This window comes from Bombus vosnesenskii, unplaced genomic scaffold (genome assembly GCF_011952255.1).
Source record: "Bombus vosnesenskii isolate JDL3184/JDL3185 unplaced genomic scaffold, Bvos_JDL3184-5_v1.1 scf7180000013265, whole genome shotgun sequence".
NCBI lineage: Eukaryota > Metazoa > Arthropoda > Insecta > Hymenoptera > Apidae > Bombus > Bombus vosnesenskii.
This window is the reverse complement of record NW_022882925.1, coordinates 3,758,620-3,779,605: the sequence shown is the minus strand read 5'-3', so window position 1 is coordinate 3,779,605 and position 20,986 is coordinate 3,758,620. Positions and strand designations below refer to the sequence as shown.

Sequence of the window (20,986 nt, the reverse complement as noted above, 5' to 3'; positions counted from 1 at the left end):
TCTATTATCGTCGTAGATCTCAATCGTAAAAGATATTGCTGCTTTGTTTCCTCTCGAATAAATTGTGCACGTTGCCAGACCGGATACGAGCTGTTCTTAACTTATACGGGTCAATTGCGTCGACAGGAAGTTGCGGAGGACCGATGTTTCTCGCGTTAATTTCTCGTTCTTATCGAGGTGTATTTCGAATCCAGCCTCGTGGGATTGCGACGAAAAGCTACGTCGCGAACAAACTGCAGAAGTAATTTCGCTCTGGCTGCGACCTCGAAATACCAAACTTTCCTCGCCCTATCTTCGAGCCCATTGCACCCTCGTTCGCAACTCTGAGAAGCCTGATTTTGCTCTTCTTACTGCTTAATTACGACTACTATTTATGCTCGCCAGAGATAACTGACTGCTACAAGTGAAACGACAGACAAGACCGAAGTATCGAGGTTTTTAAGAAATTTTTTTAACTGTTCGAAAAATTCATAGCGTTTTTGACATTTTTATGTTCCGTACATAAGCAATTTTATATTCTATCATGCTCTATGTATGATATATTTATGAAATGTTTTCTTGAAACATCATCCAAATTGATATATCGTCATCCAATTTTCGTTTGCGTTACATTTATTTTCCAACGAAAAAAATGTGTAAACTTCAAGAACTGGAATTATCAGAGTGACTAATCATTACGGTACAAATTTATATTTTTATCAACATAATTACACAACTAAAGAAGCGAGAGCTATATAGAACATACTTATCTACGAGTGACAATGAAATAGAATTGCAGATTGAAAGACGCCTTGAACCTCTGAAACATGTCACACGATAGAAGAGTATAAGATACAATTTTCAGTATAAAACGGAACCAAAGGGAGATACAATTATATTAAATACATCTAAACTTCAAAGAAGAAAATTAATAAACTCAGTACATAGCATCCAAGATCATATAATTAGAATTCGTTCAATGAAAGTTAATTCCATCCAATAAATCACATCTAACAAATAATAAACGAGTGACAATGAAATAGAATTGTAGACTGAAAGACGCCTTGAAAACTCTGAAACATGTCACACGATAGAAGAGTATAAGATACAATTTTCAGTATAAAACGGAAACAAAGAGAGATACAATTATATTAAATGTATCTAAACTTCAAAGAAGAAAATTAATAAATTCAATACATCGCATCCGAGATCATGTAATTGGAATTCGTTCAATGAAAGTTAATTCCATCCAATAAATACGATCGTAAAGGGTTAATTCTCCAATTATCGGTTCTCTTTCTTTGTGTATCCACTGCGTTTTAATTTCGCGCGATTTTTCACGATAATTTTCGTCAGCCCCTCGTTACTCGCGGCAAATACCCATCGCCGTGTTCCGGAACCGGAAGAACCGGGGAAAGGAGCGAAAGAATAAAGCAAGAGAAAACGTAATATCCCGAAGTGGAGAGAAAATTCGAGACAAGTGAGGCTCGTCGGGACGCTTATTGCGACTCCTTTTTATCCCTCTTGTCTCTTCCCGGGGGTTCGACCTCCTCCAACCATTTCCGTGCACACACTTGGCCCTTTAAACTTCCGGTCGGCCGAAGATTCCACGATAAGTGGCCAAGGCCGGCTTAAACTCCGGTAATAAGTTCGGCAATAAGTTTCAGGGAAAGTTTCCGGACTTGGACCATCCTCTGACACGCTACGAAAAGGGCTGGAATCGTTTGGGTGTCAATGGGTGGGAGGAGGAAGAAAGCTGGAATTCCACAAAATTGCCAGCGTCTGCAGCGCCACCAATCCCGCAATAAGCTCTCGTTATACGTTTAAAGAGGACACCTCTTTCTCTCCTCACGAAACGAACCAGTTCTGACTTTCTCTTTCGCTCTTCGTGTTCCTTCCCTTTTCTTTTTTTTTTTTTCCTTTTCCACTCTCGAACGAAGAGAGATTCATTGAATGGACAATTTTTCACGACGACGTTCCTTCTCGCGAAATTATTTCTTCGCTCGGTTTCTTTTTATTCGACGCCCGCTTCAAGGCTCTTTGATTGCGAGCTTTGGATTTTCGGGCAGATGAACAACTACTCGTTGAATCTGAACGGTGATTTTCGATTTCGTTCGAGCTGCCAGATTCGACTTTTATTTCCATTTTTGGAGGAGAGACGGCGATTTCGGAAGATGGAGAAGAAGTAGATGGAGATTCAAGTGGTTAGTGTATTAGGTTGTACTACTTTTCTATATTCCCTTTACGTGTATATATATATATATACTTTTTTTTTATATCTGTGGATTTTATTTTTGAAGAGAAGATGGCGATTTCGGGGGATAAATAAGGGATAGATGAAGATTGACGTGGTCATGGTAGGGATATTGAGGTGGCTAGTGTATTAGGTCGTACTATTTTTTTATATTTCTTTTTTTCCCTTTTTTAATAAATATTTTTATATTCATGGATGTACATAAAATTATACTTCATTTTTGGAGAAAAGGCAGTGATTTCAGGGGATCAAGTAGGAATACCTAAAGATTGAGGTGACTGATGTATTAAGTAATACTGCTTTCTCATATTTTCTTTCTTTTCCATAAACATTTTTATATTTGCGAATTTTATTTTTGCAGAAAAGACGATGATTTCGAACGATAAAGAACAAATAGATGTAGATTGAGGTGGCTGGTGTATTAGGTTGTGCCACTTTCTTATATTTCTCTTCTATTTTTTATTTTTTTTTTCTAATTAACATATTTATATTTGTAAATGGAAAATTGTATTTGATCTTTGGAGAGGAAGAAACGCTGATTTGTAGGGATGAAGAAATATTGGAGTATTTAGCAGGTTTTCTGAACCATTCTGTTTGCTTGTAAATATGTAATTGTATGTTAGATTGAAATGTCTTTTTGCGTCATGCTTCTAAGAAGCTTATTTCTTTCCATGTTTTTGCGAAGAAAATATAACGCGCTTAAATTACCGCCAGTTTCATCATTTAATGAATTAAAGCTCATCAAAGTACAATGTTGATTATAAAATAATTAAAACTGAGAAGCTTCTCTTCCACATATGATTTCAATCTTTTAACGTTCGTATGTACACCGATGTATAAAGGCATTCTTTTTAGAATTTATTGAAACATGTGTTTCTAAAAATGAAATATTTTGGACATGCATAAAAATCTTATATCTTTTCTATTTTTCAATTTCCATACATCTTACATTCTTTAAATGTCTGTTTATTCCTCAACAATTTCTAAAGCGATTATTAAAAATAAAATTGCTGGTTATATGGTTTGCGAGAAACACAAGTTTCCTTCTTATCCACCTTCCTGCGGCTAGCGAAGTTCGCGTTATTAAATTTGCCGCGAAACTTTAGCGTCTGAATCCCGTGTACTCCATTATTAAAAACACCTCTCTTTTTTTCGCATTTTACTAACAAATTTCGATAATCTTCCTCGTTGCACTTCGGCCAACTTTTCTAAACTTTATCTCGTCAAAAGAACCGCGAATGATATTAATAAATGTCTTTGAAAAGCATGAGTCAGCTAGAAAGCATTCTCTATACTTCGATAATTGAACTAAATCATTGTTCACGCTTTGCATGTTTAGTTTAACCAACCGAGGAAAAGAAGTTGCTGGTCGTAGGTCGGATGTTTTTTATTCGCTTTCCACCACTCGGTCGACTAATCGACCAGCAATAATTACCATCGACCTACATCATTAGTTTTAGCCGCAATTAGCGTTTGACCATTCACGATATAGCAAATTTCAATGGAACTGGTTTTACGAGCTTCACAAAAATCTCGAGCACTCGTGTATACGTATACGTGACTCGTATAAAGTTGCTCGTGCACGAAAAATTGTAGGGGAATACACGCAAAATATATACAGGTTCAAAACCTCAAACTCGAAAAATTTCAATAATCGAACTCTGTACTATGTATTAAAAAAACATAGAAAAAAATGAAGAAATAATTCAAGCAAATATGATTCATTTTTATGCTTCTTTAAATACGATAATAAAAAAAAAAACAACCATTAATATATAAAAGTACGTATGGTAATACCCCATTTAAAAATTCTAACAATCATTTTATTTCGTCTTATTTCGTAATATAAAATACTTCATTACGATAAATAAATAATATAACAGGAAGTTTACTTGTCAAGAATATTGACATAAAAGTAGACTCATCACAGAAGTTCAACTAAATTCTTTCGGTCACTTTCATTTTTTTCTAACACTGAAAAATACATTCAATCCGGAGAAAATATGAAAGAAGTCTTATTAAAGGTTAATTAAAAAATGTAGTTTTACACGACGACTCTTCGTTCCAATCTTTTATCAAACGTCTTAGAACATTGTTCTTTTTGTTCGTTAAAATGAGAGCGTACTCGTCACATAGATATTCGAGAATCGTAGCAGGGTTTTAATCAATTTGCGGTATGAAACGAGGCAAGAAGAAAAACCGAAGCTCGTATATCCCAGATTTTCGAGACGGCCTGTAAGAAAAGCAATTCCTCTAATCTGACCTATAAATCTGTAGGTCCTCAACAGTGGACGATGCAATTAATATTTGCCCCGGAATAAATCGCGTACGAACCGGTTCATTTGAATATAAAATAGCCGTGACCCCGGTCTTATTCCGCGCAATTATTCCAACGAAATACTGGTTATCTTTCCCGCGCACCTCGTTGCTGCCAGCCGGTAGAAAATTTCGCTTCGCTAAGGAGAAGGAAGGAGCCTTTGGTAAACAGAATTATGCCGCGAAGTCGGAAGGTCAGACAGCAAGGGTTGGCTGGCAGCCTCGCGATGCCAGTTAACTTTTAATCGGATGCAAATTACGGGCTAATTACCGCACGACCGTCGTATTAATTAGCCCAGCCTGCTTGGAAAAGTTCCGCCCAGCGTTCTTCTCCTTGTTTCGTTCTTTCCGTAGTCGATATTCCGCAGAAATTTGACGATTCTTTTTATCTTATGAGAAACATCCTCGAGCGCAATTATCAATTTTGATAAAATTCATAACGTAGACGACGGACTTTTATACAATTGCGTGTCTTTATGAAGGGAACCTGCATAGTACTTTGTTTCGCTTACACCTTTACATTCGTCACGAGTGCATAAAAATGTATGTAATTTCCTGGGAAATTATTTGACATGGAATTTGGGGGGGAATTGGATTCAATGTATTAAAAAAAAGTTACTAGAGGAAATAAAAGTTGATGATCAATTTTCTAACGAAATAACACTTACTACCTCTAAGTATAAATCACAATTTAGGCTTCTTTTCTTCATTTTATCTTACCATGAAAATATAAATTTGCATAAAGATCCACATTTTATTATTAGATATTAAGCGAAAACTTGTTTGCTATTTTCATTTGATTTTCATCTCTTATTCGCCGATAAACAATCCACAGAGACGTGAAATATAACGTACTTGTATTTAATTGAAAAATTTTGGTTCGAAATTTTTCTACCGTTATCATCAACCTCACAGCCTTTGCTAATTACATAGTTTCGTAGTTACTGGATACCATTACATCAAACGAGATGGTAATACGATTATTCGGTTCGTAATTAAAAAATGGGAAACTAAAAAATCATTTTGATTAGGAGTCTGCTGAATGGTTAGTAGGAATTATTTGCGCCAGGCACTGATAAAACGAAGTTCGAATCGGGTTAATGAGAAGCGAAAGTATTTCAGTATTCTCACTGGAATTTTGATTCAAAGTTGGTAAAAGTTTGGATATTGGATCGCAATATGCAAAAAGTTTGCTAAGTATCGAGATTAAAGATAGTTTTATTTCAAATTACTCGTGTTTTCATCCTCGACCACGAAATACAAGAAATTAGGAATATTTTTATAATCCTGTTAATACGCGGACAGAAACATTTTTTTATTTCATAACCTAATTAGAGTAGAGATAGTTAATTGCTGAGAGTCAAGTGTACGTTCATACCATAGACGTATTTCTATTTTTCCCTTTCAGATAAGTAGAATAATCAGAATCGTGCCAGACACTAGTAAGAGATTTTCTTTTTGAAAGAACTCCGCGTAATGACGTTTACATAACTCGCGTAAGTTTTTCGCTTAAAATAGTTCGATCATTTTCGTTTAAGAAGAAAGATGAATGTCCTTCAAACATTATCAAACATGTGTATGCAAAAGTTTACTAGTAGAAATATCGTGGTTTCTATGGAAAAAATTCAATAAAATTCCTAAAAATGGCACTCTAAACCAGAATTTCTTTAAGAATAATAAATATTATAATATAATACGATAATAGATATTATGCCAATACTATTCATGACCACCGTATTGTTATCATGTAATATAATGTAATGTAAACCAATTAACGAATTGTGACATTGCCCATGATTAGTAATATTGACACGAGCAGAAACAAAAATTTCGTAATTCAACACTATCAGTCAATACATGATACGGGTAGCTGACGAGTTTGCAAACCCATTTTTCTCGAAAACGAAGCCTTGAACGAAAAAGCTGTTACTCTTCTCTTCGATGTATTTTTACACGTAGAATCACCATCCGACCGCTCGTATCATGGTTTCGGAAAAACCCTATATATGTACTATGACGGTTATCTGTAACCCACTGATACCATCGTTTAGAATTAATTCATAAACATTTAAAATCAAACACTCTCTTTCTGAAAGTTTTGTCCCATTATTTACATTCTTATAGAGCCTGCGTAGCACGTACTCGCTCAACGTCAGTAGATCCACGGAATTCTGGGTTTCTTGTTCTAGCGCCATATTTCGTAAGGAAAGGTGCACACGTACGAGAAGGATTCCCCGGAGACGGTTTTTTTTTATTTATCGCCGTCGACTTTCACGATAGAACCGGAAACGAGGTAGAGGGACGGGAGAAAACGAAGAGAAAACCGTTTCTTCTTCTCTTTCTCTGTAGGGTTATGTTTTCTCGAGAAATCGCTTGCTTCTGGATTCCGACATCTCGAAACTGTCGCGTAGCTGTACGTGCTACGGCCTTGAACGAGCAAAATATTTTTCAGGCAACGAGAACGATCGTAGAACCGAGATGAAAATTCCTCTCTTATCTGAATCTCGGTTTGAATCAATTACGAAATTTCGATTGAATGAAATTCAGAACGTGGTAATAAAGCGTGAGTTATTCCCTCGAGAAAGTGAAAATGAAAAATGAAGATGATAGAGTAAGATTGTCGTGTTCAATTATGGGAAGATTTCTTCGCGAGTGTTTTGACATTGTCGCGAAAGTGGAAATTACTTTCTCTTCCGTGTATTTTCTTTTCTTTTTTTTTTTTTCTTTTTCCACGTGGAGAGAGGCTCGTGCATTCTCATTGGGTCTCGACGATGCCCTTGAACCGGAAAATATTTCCGAGAAAACAAGGAATTTCCCACGAGTCCCACGATCGAGGTGGAAAATCGCGAAAAACATTTCCATCGGATAATACGTTCTACGTTATTCTAGATCAACGTTCGTTTCTTGATTTGACTCAGATACACCTGAATCTTGTATTCTACGAAAATTTACAAATAATTTGCACGTTTCTCTCATTTGCGATTGAAATTGAATGTATTAATCAAATTTCTTTGTTGCCGTTTATTTATTATTCCAATGTTTCAAACAAATTGAAGTGTAAATAGCATTGCAATAATTTTTCAGAAAAGCTTGTGGCTAATTGAAAATCACAGTGGTATAAGTCAGATTACTCTTTTTCATCATATTTGTTCAAATTATGGAACCGTGTCAATTTATGCAAATTCGTAATTTTATAAACTATATAAAGGAGTGGAAACTAAATAGGAATTTGATTCGCCCGTTAAAATTATAACGATTACTTTACTTTGAATATTTTACGCATTTTACTTGAATGTCACATGCATTCTGGTTATTTTTGCATATTTAAATTTTCCATAAATGCATAAACATCCGCAATCTAATTATACCTTAATTAACTACGCCACCAAAGCGACGATATTTGTGAAAATTCTAATTTTTCCCAACCTCGATTTACATCGTTATAATTCTTAATGCGTCCTATCCGTATGAAAAACCACCTAAATTCGTAGCAAGAGAATACCAAAGTTTTATTTATTCCAACTCCTCTGAATCATTAACAATTCAATATTATCTCTTTTTTTCTCATTAATGTACCAGGTTTCCACGAGAACAGCAAACTTTACCAAATCACTTCTACTTCACGGACTTCGAGAGACACACAGCAGAGATCGCAGCGTTTCATCTGGACAGGTAACCAAGTATTCGATCGAAATTTTATTAGAAAAAAAGAAAGGAAAAAGACGATCTATGAAAAACAAGATCTCCGATTAATCAACGTTATCGGTATATTTTCTTGGATCCAAGAGGAACGAGCGTGGAAAAGTTTGCCCTCATCGAACGATTCGCTGTTGCAGACTACTGGGATTCCGAAGGGCGATGCCAGTCACCGGTAGAACGTTGAACCTAACGACAGAGATTTATCAGATCGCCGACGGCGAGCTGCTGAAGACGTTCTTCGTCAGCCCCGCCGGTAATATCTGCTTCCACGGCAAGTGCAGTTATTACTGCGATACGGCGCACGCGATTTGCGGAAATCCGGACACCCTTGAAGGGAGCTTCGCCGCGTTCTTGCCGGATAAATCTTTCGTTGCGAGGAAGGCCTGGCGACATCCATGGCGCAGGAGTTATCACAAGAGGAAGAAGGCGCAGTGGGAGCACGGTGAGATTTTTCTTCCCTCGAATCTAGTTTATTAACACATTCACAAGCGGTTGGATGTTCTACGTCATCCTTAAGTAGCAACAAAAGAAAGATGAAAACTGATGCGATGTGCATTTTAATAATTTTCTGTATCAACGATTGCTGTAATTATGTAGAAAAGAGCACACTTGGCTGATTTCAATGAGCTTGAAATACGTCAAGGTTATATCATCCCTATATATATATAGCTCAACTTAAATTTAACTCACTGATGCTAATTATCTTTAATATAAATAAAAAATGATAAATCAACGAGTTGTAGGTTGCGTCAGATTAGTATCCGATCGTCATGAATTAATTTTTGTTTCCATTTTGCAATTGCCATTTTCCAACTGTATTGTAAATTGGATTACTACTTGACTTATTATTATTTGTATATGTTAGCAAATATACTTTTGTCATTAGGTTACGTGTGGAGGACATGTCGCTGCTTGACAACGATAATGGAACAACTTGACAAATTTCATATTTTCTTTTATCAAAAAGAAAGCCTACATTATGTTTCTGCTTTTATCATATGAAACGGTATAACTCCCTCAATTTTGCGTTAGAAGGGAAAATTATTACTTATGTCGCTATCAACCTGATCTTGGTTTTACAGCGACACTGACTCATCTTCAGTTGTTTTGTGACGCTACAAGTGTCGGTCTTGTAATGTCATTGAGATGACTCACGTAGATTTCTTTGTAAAAAATTTAGTTTTATTTATTTCAATTCATGCAATTTGTGTATTTGTCTAAAAAAGAAAAAAAACCCTCCTCTAAGGTTTACATTTTTTAAGTTGTACCGGTATAGGTGCCAAATAGCGATGTGTATATATCTGCTGACTCTAATTATTATTTGTATGTAAGTGACGAATAGGCAGGCGAAGACATAGTGCAACGTTTCATATAGCAATAGACTCATTAAAAAGTATATCACTTTGGCCTAATCTATAGCACGTTCGTTTCTTCTTTTTTATTTATACGATATTAAAAATAGTCGTATTTCTCGTCAATGAGTTAAGTTTAGGTTGGACTATATAAAAACGCGCCCACCTACTCCAGAGTGAAGTATAGTCGTAACATAAATTGTATTGAAGTTTTTTTTAATTTAAGTATGTTGACCTTGGCAATATATTTCAAGATTATCGAAACCGGTGAGGTGTATCCTTTTCCACATACTCACCAAAATATTTTTCAATATTGATAACAGTCATTTATTCTATGATATATATATCACATATATTCATCGTTTTAATTCACAAAATTATGTTGTCTTTATATTTCTTATTTTATAAACATTCTTTTGTTCGCCACCGTAGTTGCTAGCGATGTAGTTCTACGTCACTTCAAAATCTATAACTGGTTGCCACTGACGTAGTTCTACGTCATTTATAAGTTTTTGGCTGGTTGCCGGCGATGTAGTTCTACGTTATTTCAAAATCTATAATCTGTCGCTGGTATAGTTCGGCAATGTTTTTCTTCATATTTACGACGAGTTTTGTGCATTTTACTACGACCACGATTTTACGTCATGTTTGTTATTACATCTTTTTCTGAAGTTTTACTGGCGCAACCGCTTCTTTCATCTAAACGTCAGTTCTTTCCTAAGGTTAAATGCTAGTCACCAATTATTAGTGTAGTTTCCTGAATATTAGCTACGTCAGTTTAGTGTTATTTTCTGAATAATTTTATATACATGTATACACGGTTGTGCACAAATAAACATAGATAATTTTTCGTGACTAGCTCAAGACGTCTTAATATAAATTATAATTTCATTATCAATTTAAAATAGTCTATTTTCTAAAACAATTTTACATTTATTGTTTTTCGATCAAAATCATGACATCCCTCCGTCTTAACCGGTTGCAAAATCCATCCGGAATATCCAACCAATTTTCCACTGGGTATACTCGGTACATAGCAGAGCACGCTCTTTTTATAATGCACTTTGTTTGAAGTCGATACATACGTTCAATGGTTCCCGGGATATCGCGAGTCGATAGTTCAGCGATAAGATGCATGACGGTCAAAATTCGTGGAAATCGCCGTGACCTACTTTTTTCGAAGGATTGTGTACGTAACGATTTAATAGTAGCAGTGAAAAAACGCTAAATCAGCATCATTCACTGTTCGCTGCACCGATATCTGGATTGCGGTAGGTCGGCGTGTGAGTGCGACAGAGACAGGGATATCGAATTATTAAAAATTATACTTGCTTCGCACGGCGATATCTCGGGAACCAGGTGTTGTACCGAGATAAAACAAAAACTGGTTTAAGGTGGTGAGTTCTCTGCTTCTAACGATAACTTTTTATAGACTTCGTTTTACAGACTTCGAAATGCACATGGAAAGAACATGACGAGTCCAGTTGTTTTAATTTTTTCATTTTGAACAAATTGCTTTACAAATAGAAATCTCATAAAAATAGAGGATACATGTTCGTATTGGTCTGAAATTCGAGAAGTATGATCGTAACAAACGTGTGATGCTTACAGTGATAATTTCGAAATGTTTTATTGTAAGTATTTATATTTTTCTGTAAGTATTCAAATGGATTCCCGAGTCACTCTATACGTATATTTTATACAATATTTACTGCAGCATTTGTTTCAAAGTAGTTCTTGCTATCAATAATTAATTATATATTAATTAAATACTAAGCTATAAATTGAAACCTAGAGCTTTAAAGAAACTACTATCGTTAAGGGTATATTATCGAGCGGATCGCTGAATATTTGATAGTCTGAAGCTTTAAAAATGTAAAAGTTCCGTAGCTCTCATAACCCATGTATAACCTGGTTACATAATATATATATATATCCATCAAACATTAAAATTTCACGATGAAAAGCGATAGTTTGAAATACTCTTAAGTTATAATTGATTTTCATTAAGTTTAGTTGAATCTTCGTTTAATACCAACCTCCCACGCTATAGTACCATTTTAATATTCTGTAAAATAAATACAACTTAAAACTTAGTAATATTTTATTTTTGTATGCTTTCAGATTCCGATTACTGTTCCCTGGTAAAAGAAATTCCACCATATCACGAGGGTCGCAGGCTGCTGGATCTAATGGACATGGCCGTCTTAGACTTCCTTATGGGAAACATGGACAGACACCATTACGAGACGTTCAAGATTTTCGGCAACAACACGTTCCCCTTGCACTTGGATCACGGTAGAGGTTTTGGCAGAGCTTTCCATGATGAGATCTCTATCTTGGCCCCCATCTTACAGTGCTGCATGATCAGACAAACAACTCTAAGCACCCTTTTAAAGTAAGTTCTTTCAGTATTATAGAAATTCTTCCGTAACTTGGATTCGGATAATTTCGCTCCAGTTCCTATTATTGTATCAAATTCGTTTTATTGCGAACACGTTCTTTACGTAGGGAAACTCTATTGTTTTGTAGGATTTGCTTGACATTCCTCCTCATAAGTAGAATACTTGAAGTTTTATATACTCCTATTTATAATATATATACGTGTGTATATGTGTGGGTGTGTGTGCATATATTATGAAAATAACAAAAACAGCAATAAAAGAAGGATGGGAGAAAATCTGAACTTTAACCGAAGGAGCAACGGTTTACAACGTAGTATAACATTTCTAGCAACAAAATTCCATTCAACGATACGAATAGAAGCAATGTACTGGCCTGGCGTACCGGATGCTCAAAAGTAACGCACGAATAGTTAATCAAAAAAACAGTTCCACCACACTATCCCCTTGTCAAGACCAACCATTAATCACTTAATTATGAGTGTAGAAGAACAAAGCACCAAAGACAAAAATACAACACGAAACCAGACAAAGCTCTAACATCACGAGACTATATAAGAAATACAATAAGCTACCTTAAGGAAATCAATATGTTCAACAAAATCTAACTCACACAACTCAAACATCGTCGCTAATGACCACAATATAGATGCTGCTTGAAACGTAAAAGAAGACGAAGAAGAAAATTTATAATAACAATATGTATCTCGATTTTACCAGCGTGTACTAATTATTGATAGTATAATCGCTATAATAAACACAAGGATGGTAAAAATACTGGCCTTAGCCACTGTATAGACAGAAACCTCTACTCTTTCTAACAAATCCATCAAATATTTCGATTTTCGCCTGCACATCTCCACCCATAAATCAGTCTATCCGATCTCCTATTAATTTCTCCAATCGACACAATGCCACAGGGAACAGGAGATAGAACGAAGGCAAGATCGTGGATCTGGACGTGGCTCTAATTCGACGCTGTGGGTACGATCGTATCGAGGGCTGGTGTCGCGAGAGCGTAGAGGATCGATCTGGGTCGAATTTACAATTCAGAGCGGGGCTCCCTTCCCCTCTCTGGATGGCCTCTCGGCGGATTTCGAAAAAGGGAAACGCTGGGGAAACTTTACGAGCCGTGGCCCCGGGGGGCTGGATAAGGCGGATTTCGGAGTGAAACGTTTTACCAGAATTGGCCGTCGCCAGCATCGCTCGTGAATCTCCGCTTTGATGCGAATTCACGGGGACCAGGCTTTTTACGGCCGCGATAAATTCAACGAGAGCGGATTTCGTCGACACGCGTAGCTACACACGCGTGCACACATCTCCACGAATGTGTACCTGGATTTTTGTGTGTGTCCGCGAGCGTACGTGTAGATGTACGTGCACCAAATGACCGATGCACGATAACAGCAAACGATTATCGATCTGTCCGACACGCTGCTTAGGCCGTCGTTACGTGTCCGCTAGGTCGAAACCGGTAGCCGATATCTTCTTCGCCAGAATCTCCGGCACGCGTGTTTCTCTACAAGCACGACACCTGCCACTGTCTCGATAAAAATCGAGATAACTCGTTTCGCAGATTGAATTCCACGCGGTAATCTGGATCTCGGTTCCCAGGATTCGCTGATTTCTTTAAACCTTTACGGCCTCCAGTTATCCTTCTCGTTTTCGCTCAGCTGTTCATCTTGAGCTATTATGTATATATGCTGCCGCTCGGAATCCGTTTGTTGAATTCTTTATGAAAACAGTGAAAATGTCAAGATAATTTCAACTATTAGATTCTTTGATGTTTCTTTGGGTTTGATTTGGGTTTTGGTGTATTTACTAGCACGCGTGTCTCGAATATTTCACTTCTGAAAATAACTTAACAAACCTACTAGAAACAAGACACACAGAATGTTTCTATTCGTGAAAGTGAATCATCGTATTTTGCTTTTTACTCTTCGCGTGGCTACAGTATTTTGTATGTCTCGTGACTTTTCATCTTCACGTAGACTAGTAATTATGTTAACTATTTTTCTCTTAATAATCGTGTAATAATACGAGCAAATCGAACCCAGAGTATCGTTAATTTCGTATTAGTTTGATCTAGTTGCTTATTATCGTAGAACATAGCTAACAGAGAGTATCTTCTTGAATGAAATTGTGCTGGTCGTTCAAGACGCATTGAAGAAGCCCACACGTTGTCCATTAAACCTGATATCATAGGATAATTGCATCCTGTGGGTACTTCATTGCAGCTACTTCATCGTGTCAGTCATGGTTACTTCTCTTTCATTATGATTTCGTTTTCATTTAGTTCCCATTCAACTATTCCAACCTGCGTTAATACGAAACACATATAGGGCTATACTGTATCCTTCTTATCAAATATATTTCACGAAATCGTTGCATTTATAACGTAACATGATGTTTGATTAGCTGGAATAACAGTTTGTCGAGGATCGTGTTCGTAATTTCTTCTCATATTATCGAGCATAGGATTTCTCTATTACCTTTTTATGCGCTGTAATAACAATGTAGGCGAAGAAAAAACGAAACAGCTTTTATAGTAGTATAAGTACACCATTTTTTCTTTCGCTTGTAAATGGTTTGAGAAAGATAAAATTTAATCGTTTGACACTTTCACTACTATTGAAATCTAATTTTCCGTCCCCAGAAGCGATACACTCTTACATATATCGTTACGTTCATTATTTTTCATTCTATGTTTCTTTGATTAAAAATAGCATTGCTATCTCCTAGCTTCATTAATAATTATTAAGTTACCTTGAAAAGTTACCTTCATAGAGAAATTAAAAAAAACTGAAGGTTATTCATTTCTATTGGTTTAAAAAAAATTTTTATTAAACAGTATGTGCAGATATACTACGGTATATGTATATATCGAATAGCTTTACGAATTTTCTTTCCAGAATCTTTTTACTTTTCCTTAATCTCACCAAATATCAAAAGTTTCCAATTTTTAGACTAATCCAATACTATTTAATATTCAATCCAATTATATAATAATAATAATCAATCAATCAAATCAGTGAATAACAATACCGAATAGTTATCACTACATAATGTTGTAGTAGTAAATAAAACCAACAATACAATAGCTGTTTCAAAGCAAAATTATTGCAATAACTGAATAGCAGTGAAAGTGTGAATTATAATGTAATTGTATTTTAAAAAATTGTTTAAAAAGTATATGTTAAAGTTTCAGAAGATGGGATTCTGTTGGAGTTTCGATTCGGTAAATATTAAAAGGATCTGTCGTTCAGGATCATCAATACCCTCGAAGACCATAATCGTTCAAATGGTATAAAAGCTGTTCGATCAAGTCTTTATCCTTCTCTCGGCGAAGAGCAGCGTGCTTTTCTACGTTCCCCTGTGACATCGAGAAGTAGCCAGCCAGAAAAATACTTTTATCCGCGTGCTTCTTCCAGAATATGCCCTTAAGTATACACACAAACCCACATATACGGGGTGTCCCGTTGGAAAACCATTATATCAATCGATCATATGTAATCACCCAACATTTTCTTTACTTGTGCTTCTCTTCGCTTTTCTGTAAATCGTCGATAATTCAATCTCCAAGTGTGAAAAAAATTCTACTATCTAACATTAAAATTTAATGACACGGAGAAGTCGATAAGAAGGCTGAAGAAAAAAAGACTTTAAGACGTTTTTAGGTCGATCCACAACAATGAAAGAGAAGAATAAAGTGGGATATAGAACTCGACCAACCGACCCAAGTTCCACAATATGATACAAAACTTGTACCAAAAAATCTCCATTCTCTACATAAACAGGTAAGAGAGAATAATTTTGATAAGATACAGACTTAGACATTGAAGAACTAGCCATGAATATCTGTCGAAGGAATCAGAACCAGTTCTGCAACTGCTGCAATCAGATGCTATTGACAAATCATTTGATATTTCTAGTAGTGCTGAAGATTAAATAGATACAGAGATAAAAATACTCTCGACTATTTCAGAGAAGCTCGATTATACTACGAACTCTCACAGCAGCAAAACGTAGAGGAAACGCAGAAGGGTATAAATATAAATACAAACCGGACACCAGTTTCCCGAACAAACGAGACCAAGTGGTTATTACACGTGCGATAATTAGCCACACCAGATTCTTATCTACTTATCTACTCGACTTATCTACTTTCAAAAGAATCTGTAGCTGGATGTACCCTATGTAACCAAAATCTTGCAATGAAACACATTCTCTTCGATGGCGACCACTTAGAAGAAATTAAAAACAATTAAAAATAAAAAACAGTATCAACAAAATCGTGAACACGCGTAAGAATATTAATAATGTAATTTCATTCCTCAAAGAAATCAAAATGTATATTTGTTGTTGTGTCAAATCGACACAGTGGTAACACATCAATAAAATGAAAAGATCAATAACTAATTTTACTCTTTGTCTTTCACATACATTCACACTGACTCTCCTTTAGAAATATGACGCTTCATTCGCACGTCAGAGCCAATAAGTTTCAGGAAAATTGTTCTATAAATGTAGCCGAATAATACGATCTTTTATCGGAAAAGCGAGTCAGATTGACACGAGGAACGAATGAGAGTTAGAAGAAAACAAGTCTCGAAAGATTTCGAAAGATCCACGAAAGATCATCGATCAAACACCGCAAAAATGTATCTAATCCGAGACATTCCTGCTGAAGAAGCCTGAAAATCAAATAGTTCACCCTGTACATACGCCATAAGTATCATCTACGAGCCGTTTGCTTAGTCGATACTTTATTCATTGCCTGTTCCGCAAGGAAGAGCCAGATCCTCTATTATCGGACCGCGTCTCGAAATCTCGCAGGATGGTTCCAGCAATGTGGAAAATTTCAAACCGGAAAAATAATTTTTCCAACATGGGACAGGAAGGAAAAGATAGGAAGAAAGAAAAAGAGAGAAGGTGTCGCGGCAAAACGAAGGTGGGAAGTTCTCTCGATGATAGATAGTAAGATACGTGTCTTACCGCCGAACCAACTTCTAATTACGGGCATTTGCATTTTTATTGAAAAATTTCTGCCGCCTCACGCTCGAGCACGCTGATCAATGTGCCAGACAGTGACGAGACGAAAGAAGGAGAGAGGAAGGGGTCACGTTTTTAATCTTTCGAGTTCCGACGACTTCTACGTCCGTGGATTTGCATGTTTATTAAAAACGATCGAATTACTTTGATTCCCCGTGAATATTGAAAACCGAGGATCAACCGGGTCTTTCTTGAGAGAGGAAGGGAGAGAACAGTGGCGTGGTCTTTTGAAAGAGAATTTCGGCGACAGACCATGAACGAATTGTTCAAATATTCTACCACCTCCGTCCAGAGAGAAAAGATTTATCTTTGGGATTTTATTTTAAGCAGTTTGAGACCTAGAGCGTTAAGGTAGTCCCGTAAGGGTTTTCAAATTTGCTCTGGGTCTTTGCTCCGCAACGTTGCAATTTATCGTGTATTATTTAACTCTTGCGTTGGCAATCCATTTCTATTAGGTCGTTTATGTATTTTCTAAATGCTTCTTTCTCTTTTTTTCCTTCTAGGCCAAAGAATTCGTTATCTTTCTGTAGATAAAACAAAGAATTCTTTGCTTCATATATAATTTTAAGCCCTTTTCTTTTGCGTATTCTAGAATTATTTTTTACTTTCTAGAATCCTTTTTTGGGATTTAGTGAAGCACGGTTCGTTCGAAGTTGAATATTTCATGTTACGATCTAATACCGTTCCTTCTAAATTCTATTCTTCATACTTCGTATTAAAATTAAATTATCAAATAGAGTTTAGAGTTCTATATTTATGAAATTATATTATCATACTTAATGGAATCTGTGTTTTAGTATAATGAAATCTTATATAAATAACAAATTTCTATTAATGTGAAACGATCCGATAAGTAATGCGGTTTATTAAAATGATAAAATTCATTATGATAAAAGTATGATAAACGTGGAACTGAAAATTCAACAGAAAGGTAGTGAACGATTATAGAAGAGAAATTAGAGCAGAAGTTGGCGATTAATAATAATGCTTCATTGTTCGTTAATATACATTAGCTCACTAAAATATTCGAACATCGTGATTATCATTAAACTGTTATCATTTAAATAAACTCAAAAACGAGAAAGTAATATTTATTGAATAGATGAAACAAATCTCTATGTAGATTTTATTTTTTAATTATTTCGGCAGAAAGATATAAACATCCACATGTTGTTTGTTTGCCTAAACATCCACAGTCTGGCTGTAACACGTGCTTGAATGTTTTCATTGTAACATAGGAGTTCATATCAACGAGGAATAAGAGGAGAGAACTAAATCCTTTTATCGCCAGAAATTGAAACATTCCTTTCTTTTTGTTTCTCAGATTTCACAACGGGCCAGACCCCTTGAGCGAAGCGTTGCGAAGAAGCATGGCGAAGGATCCCGTGGCGCCAGTTCTATGGGAACCCCATTTCGCAGCCCTGGACAGGAGGGTGCGTGTGATTCTCCAAGCGATAAGAGACTGTGTGAATCGCGAAGACTCGAGTCAAGTCGTCCACGAGAAAACCGAAGACACTGGGTCCTAGCCGTTTCGTGTGCCAGTGAAAAAGAAACTTCTTATTAACAGATACGAATAAGAAAAAAAGAACTAGCTAAGAAATTTTTAACGCTGATAGAGTGTAGTTTATTGTAAAGAGGACATGTGTAAAAACAAAGAAAAAGGAAAGAAACGATTAGTGAACAATCGAACGATAGCAAGATCGAAGACGATATATTTTATGGTTTTGGAAGACGCTTCTTGTCAAGTGAATCTTATCTTTGACAAGATACTTTGTTGTTTATCGATCAACGTTAATTATCAAATATTGTGCTTCGATTTGATTTGGTAGATTTTTACGAAATTGTTACTCTTGTTGTCTTCTAATGCAGAATAATGTTACTTTCTTTTATTCTATCCTTCTATTTTTATTTGAGAGAAACTTGTACAAAGAGGTTGTACATAGTGTATGTATTATAAGCGACGCACGTGAAAGAGAGTTAAGATCAAAAAATAAAAACGCTCTGCTTTCTGTGTATATAAGATTAAGGAAGGAAATCGATATCGCTTTTGTCAGGGCCGTGGATATTTTACAAAATCTGCGTTTTCATCGCTCATGTCGACGGACGTGTTATTTCGGTCGGCTGAGAAATTGGTTTCCTTAGGATTCGTGGATCATTCGCTCAACGATGAGGTCCAAGGGTTGACGATTTATCGCTGAGTTTGTCGTTTACCTGGACGAGACGAACGATTTTCTGAGCCACAGTTCCTCGCGATGACACAACGCAATTCCTGCTCGGCGATCTAGCGTCGGACTTTTTTACGAGAATCCAGTTTTCACCTGCGAACAGAAAATTGCGTGAAGAGAGAGTGTGTTTTATCCGTGGCGAACGCTATGCGTGTGCGTGGAAGCAGCCTTTTTTAAAGTGTGCTTTTCGTACGCATGTACTACTGTGAATGTTCCCAAAGTGCACCTGTAACTTGTAAGTGTTTATTTTTTTTCTTTCTTTCTTGGGCTATGAGGAAAAGAAAAAAAGCTCTGTTGAACTAACCCTCGATGTATTTTCATTAGCATCAGTCTTCAGAACCATGGAAATCCCCTCCTCGTTACTTCCTTCCTTCGTTTCAAGTAGTAATTCGTACTGTGGATCTTCTACATAACTTTCATTGAAAGAATTTTGACGAAGAATTTGACGTAATTATTAAAATTTTATCCGAGTATCATTAGACCATTTTTAAACTTGCAATTTTTCTCTCATTGCTATAAACACAAAATCCTTCATTCGAAATTTTTATGGAAATTCATATTTTTGTGAATATCGATAAAAAATGGAACCTAAATGTGCTTCAGGTATTTTATATATTTTTATTACATATTGCATTCTGTACAATTTCCGCATCATGAAATATTCCATAAATGCATAAAAATCCGCAGTCTATTAACAAAATATGTGCTTGATACAATTTCATTTCTACCCACTTTTGGTAACTCTGCAGATTAAACTTCGTCTTAAACAAACTAAGATAAATATAAAAAGTTTTCCGATATTAATTATGCACAATTTAATATTATAATGTCCTGGAAAGTTCCGAAACTTCTGTCCAGGACCTTAAATATCATGTTGAACTTGCCGTTTTAACAACGTTACCGATCAAACTATGACTTCCTCGCTCTTCATCACGCTTAGAAGAAGTACAGAATTCTCGGCAGGAAGATATTATAAATTCAAGTACTTTCCTTTAAGTATACTACTAAAAGTACCTGGGCACTTGCTTATGTTTATTAGCAATTTAACAACAGAATCATAAGTAAGAATTATCTGTTGGTAAAATGATGTATTCTTATTTTATTATTATATTATAACGCAATAATATTGATTTTAACCGTTGAAATACTGCCATTTGTGAAAGTTAAACAAATTACGGAACAATTTTCCAACAAAATTTATAATAAAATTCTGTGAAGTTTCTTCATTCCCAGACTATCTGGGTCTCTAAGGTACAGATACGATAAAGAAGATACTTGTTCCACATTTATAAATAATAGTCATTAATCTTTCAACTTTATAATTCAATCATCAATATGTAGGAAAATCCTAACGAAGCTTAATATTTACGGAACTTTAACGAGATACCTTAATTAATTGAATCATTAAAATTTAAATTTAACAAGTAGTGTATCCATCTATCGATTGCTCAATTTATATCTTTTATATATTTATGCAATCCGTTTATATATTCATACATTATATATTCTATCAATGTCCATATATTGCTACTACAAACCATCCAAAGTGTCTATATAAATTTTTAAATAACAGCGTACTTACGCTATTACAATTTTTACTACGATAGATACGAAAGATCGTTGAAATTAAAAGGAAGAAACGCCTGATCATTTTTCCGTTAACTCGGCGATTTTCTACGTATTAGCAGTATTCGAATTATTGGATTT

The 20,986-nt window shown here is 35.7% G+C and overlaps 1 protein-coding gene across 2 annotated transcripts in view; it reads left to right on the top strand.

Annotated features, from left to right (window-relative positions):
• LOC117242970 (extracellular serine/threonine protein CG31145) overlaps nt 1-19,583 on the top strand; it is a 93,040-nt gene extending 73,457 nt beyond the window's left edge. Inside the window, exons 4-7 of one of the 2 annotated variants that reach the window (XM_033510043.1) lie at nt 8,129-8,221; nt 8,386-8,690; nt 11,725-11,998; nt 18,379-19,583. In XM_033510043.1, coding sequence (XP_033365934.1) covers nt 8,129-8,221; nt 8,386-8,690; nt 11,725-11,998; nt 18,379-18,580 — 874 coding nt within the window. In that variant the 3' untranslated portion in view covers nt 18,581-19,583. Of the gene's footprint in view, nt 1-8,128; nt 8,222-8,385; nt 8,691-11,724; nt 11,999-15,204; nt 15,591-18,378 lie in introns of those variants that run through there. The other variant, XM_033510044.1, reaches the window with a different exon arrangement.
• Nucleotides 19,584-20,986: the final 1,403 nt, after the last annotated feature.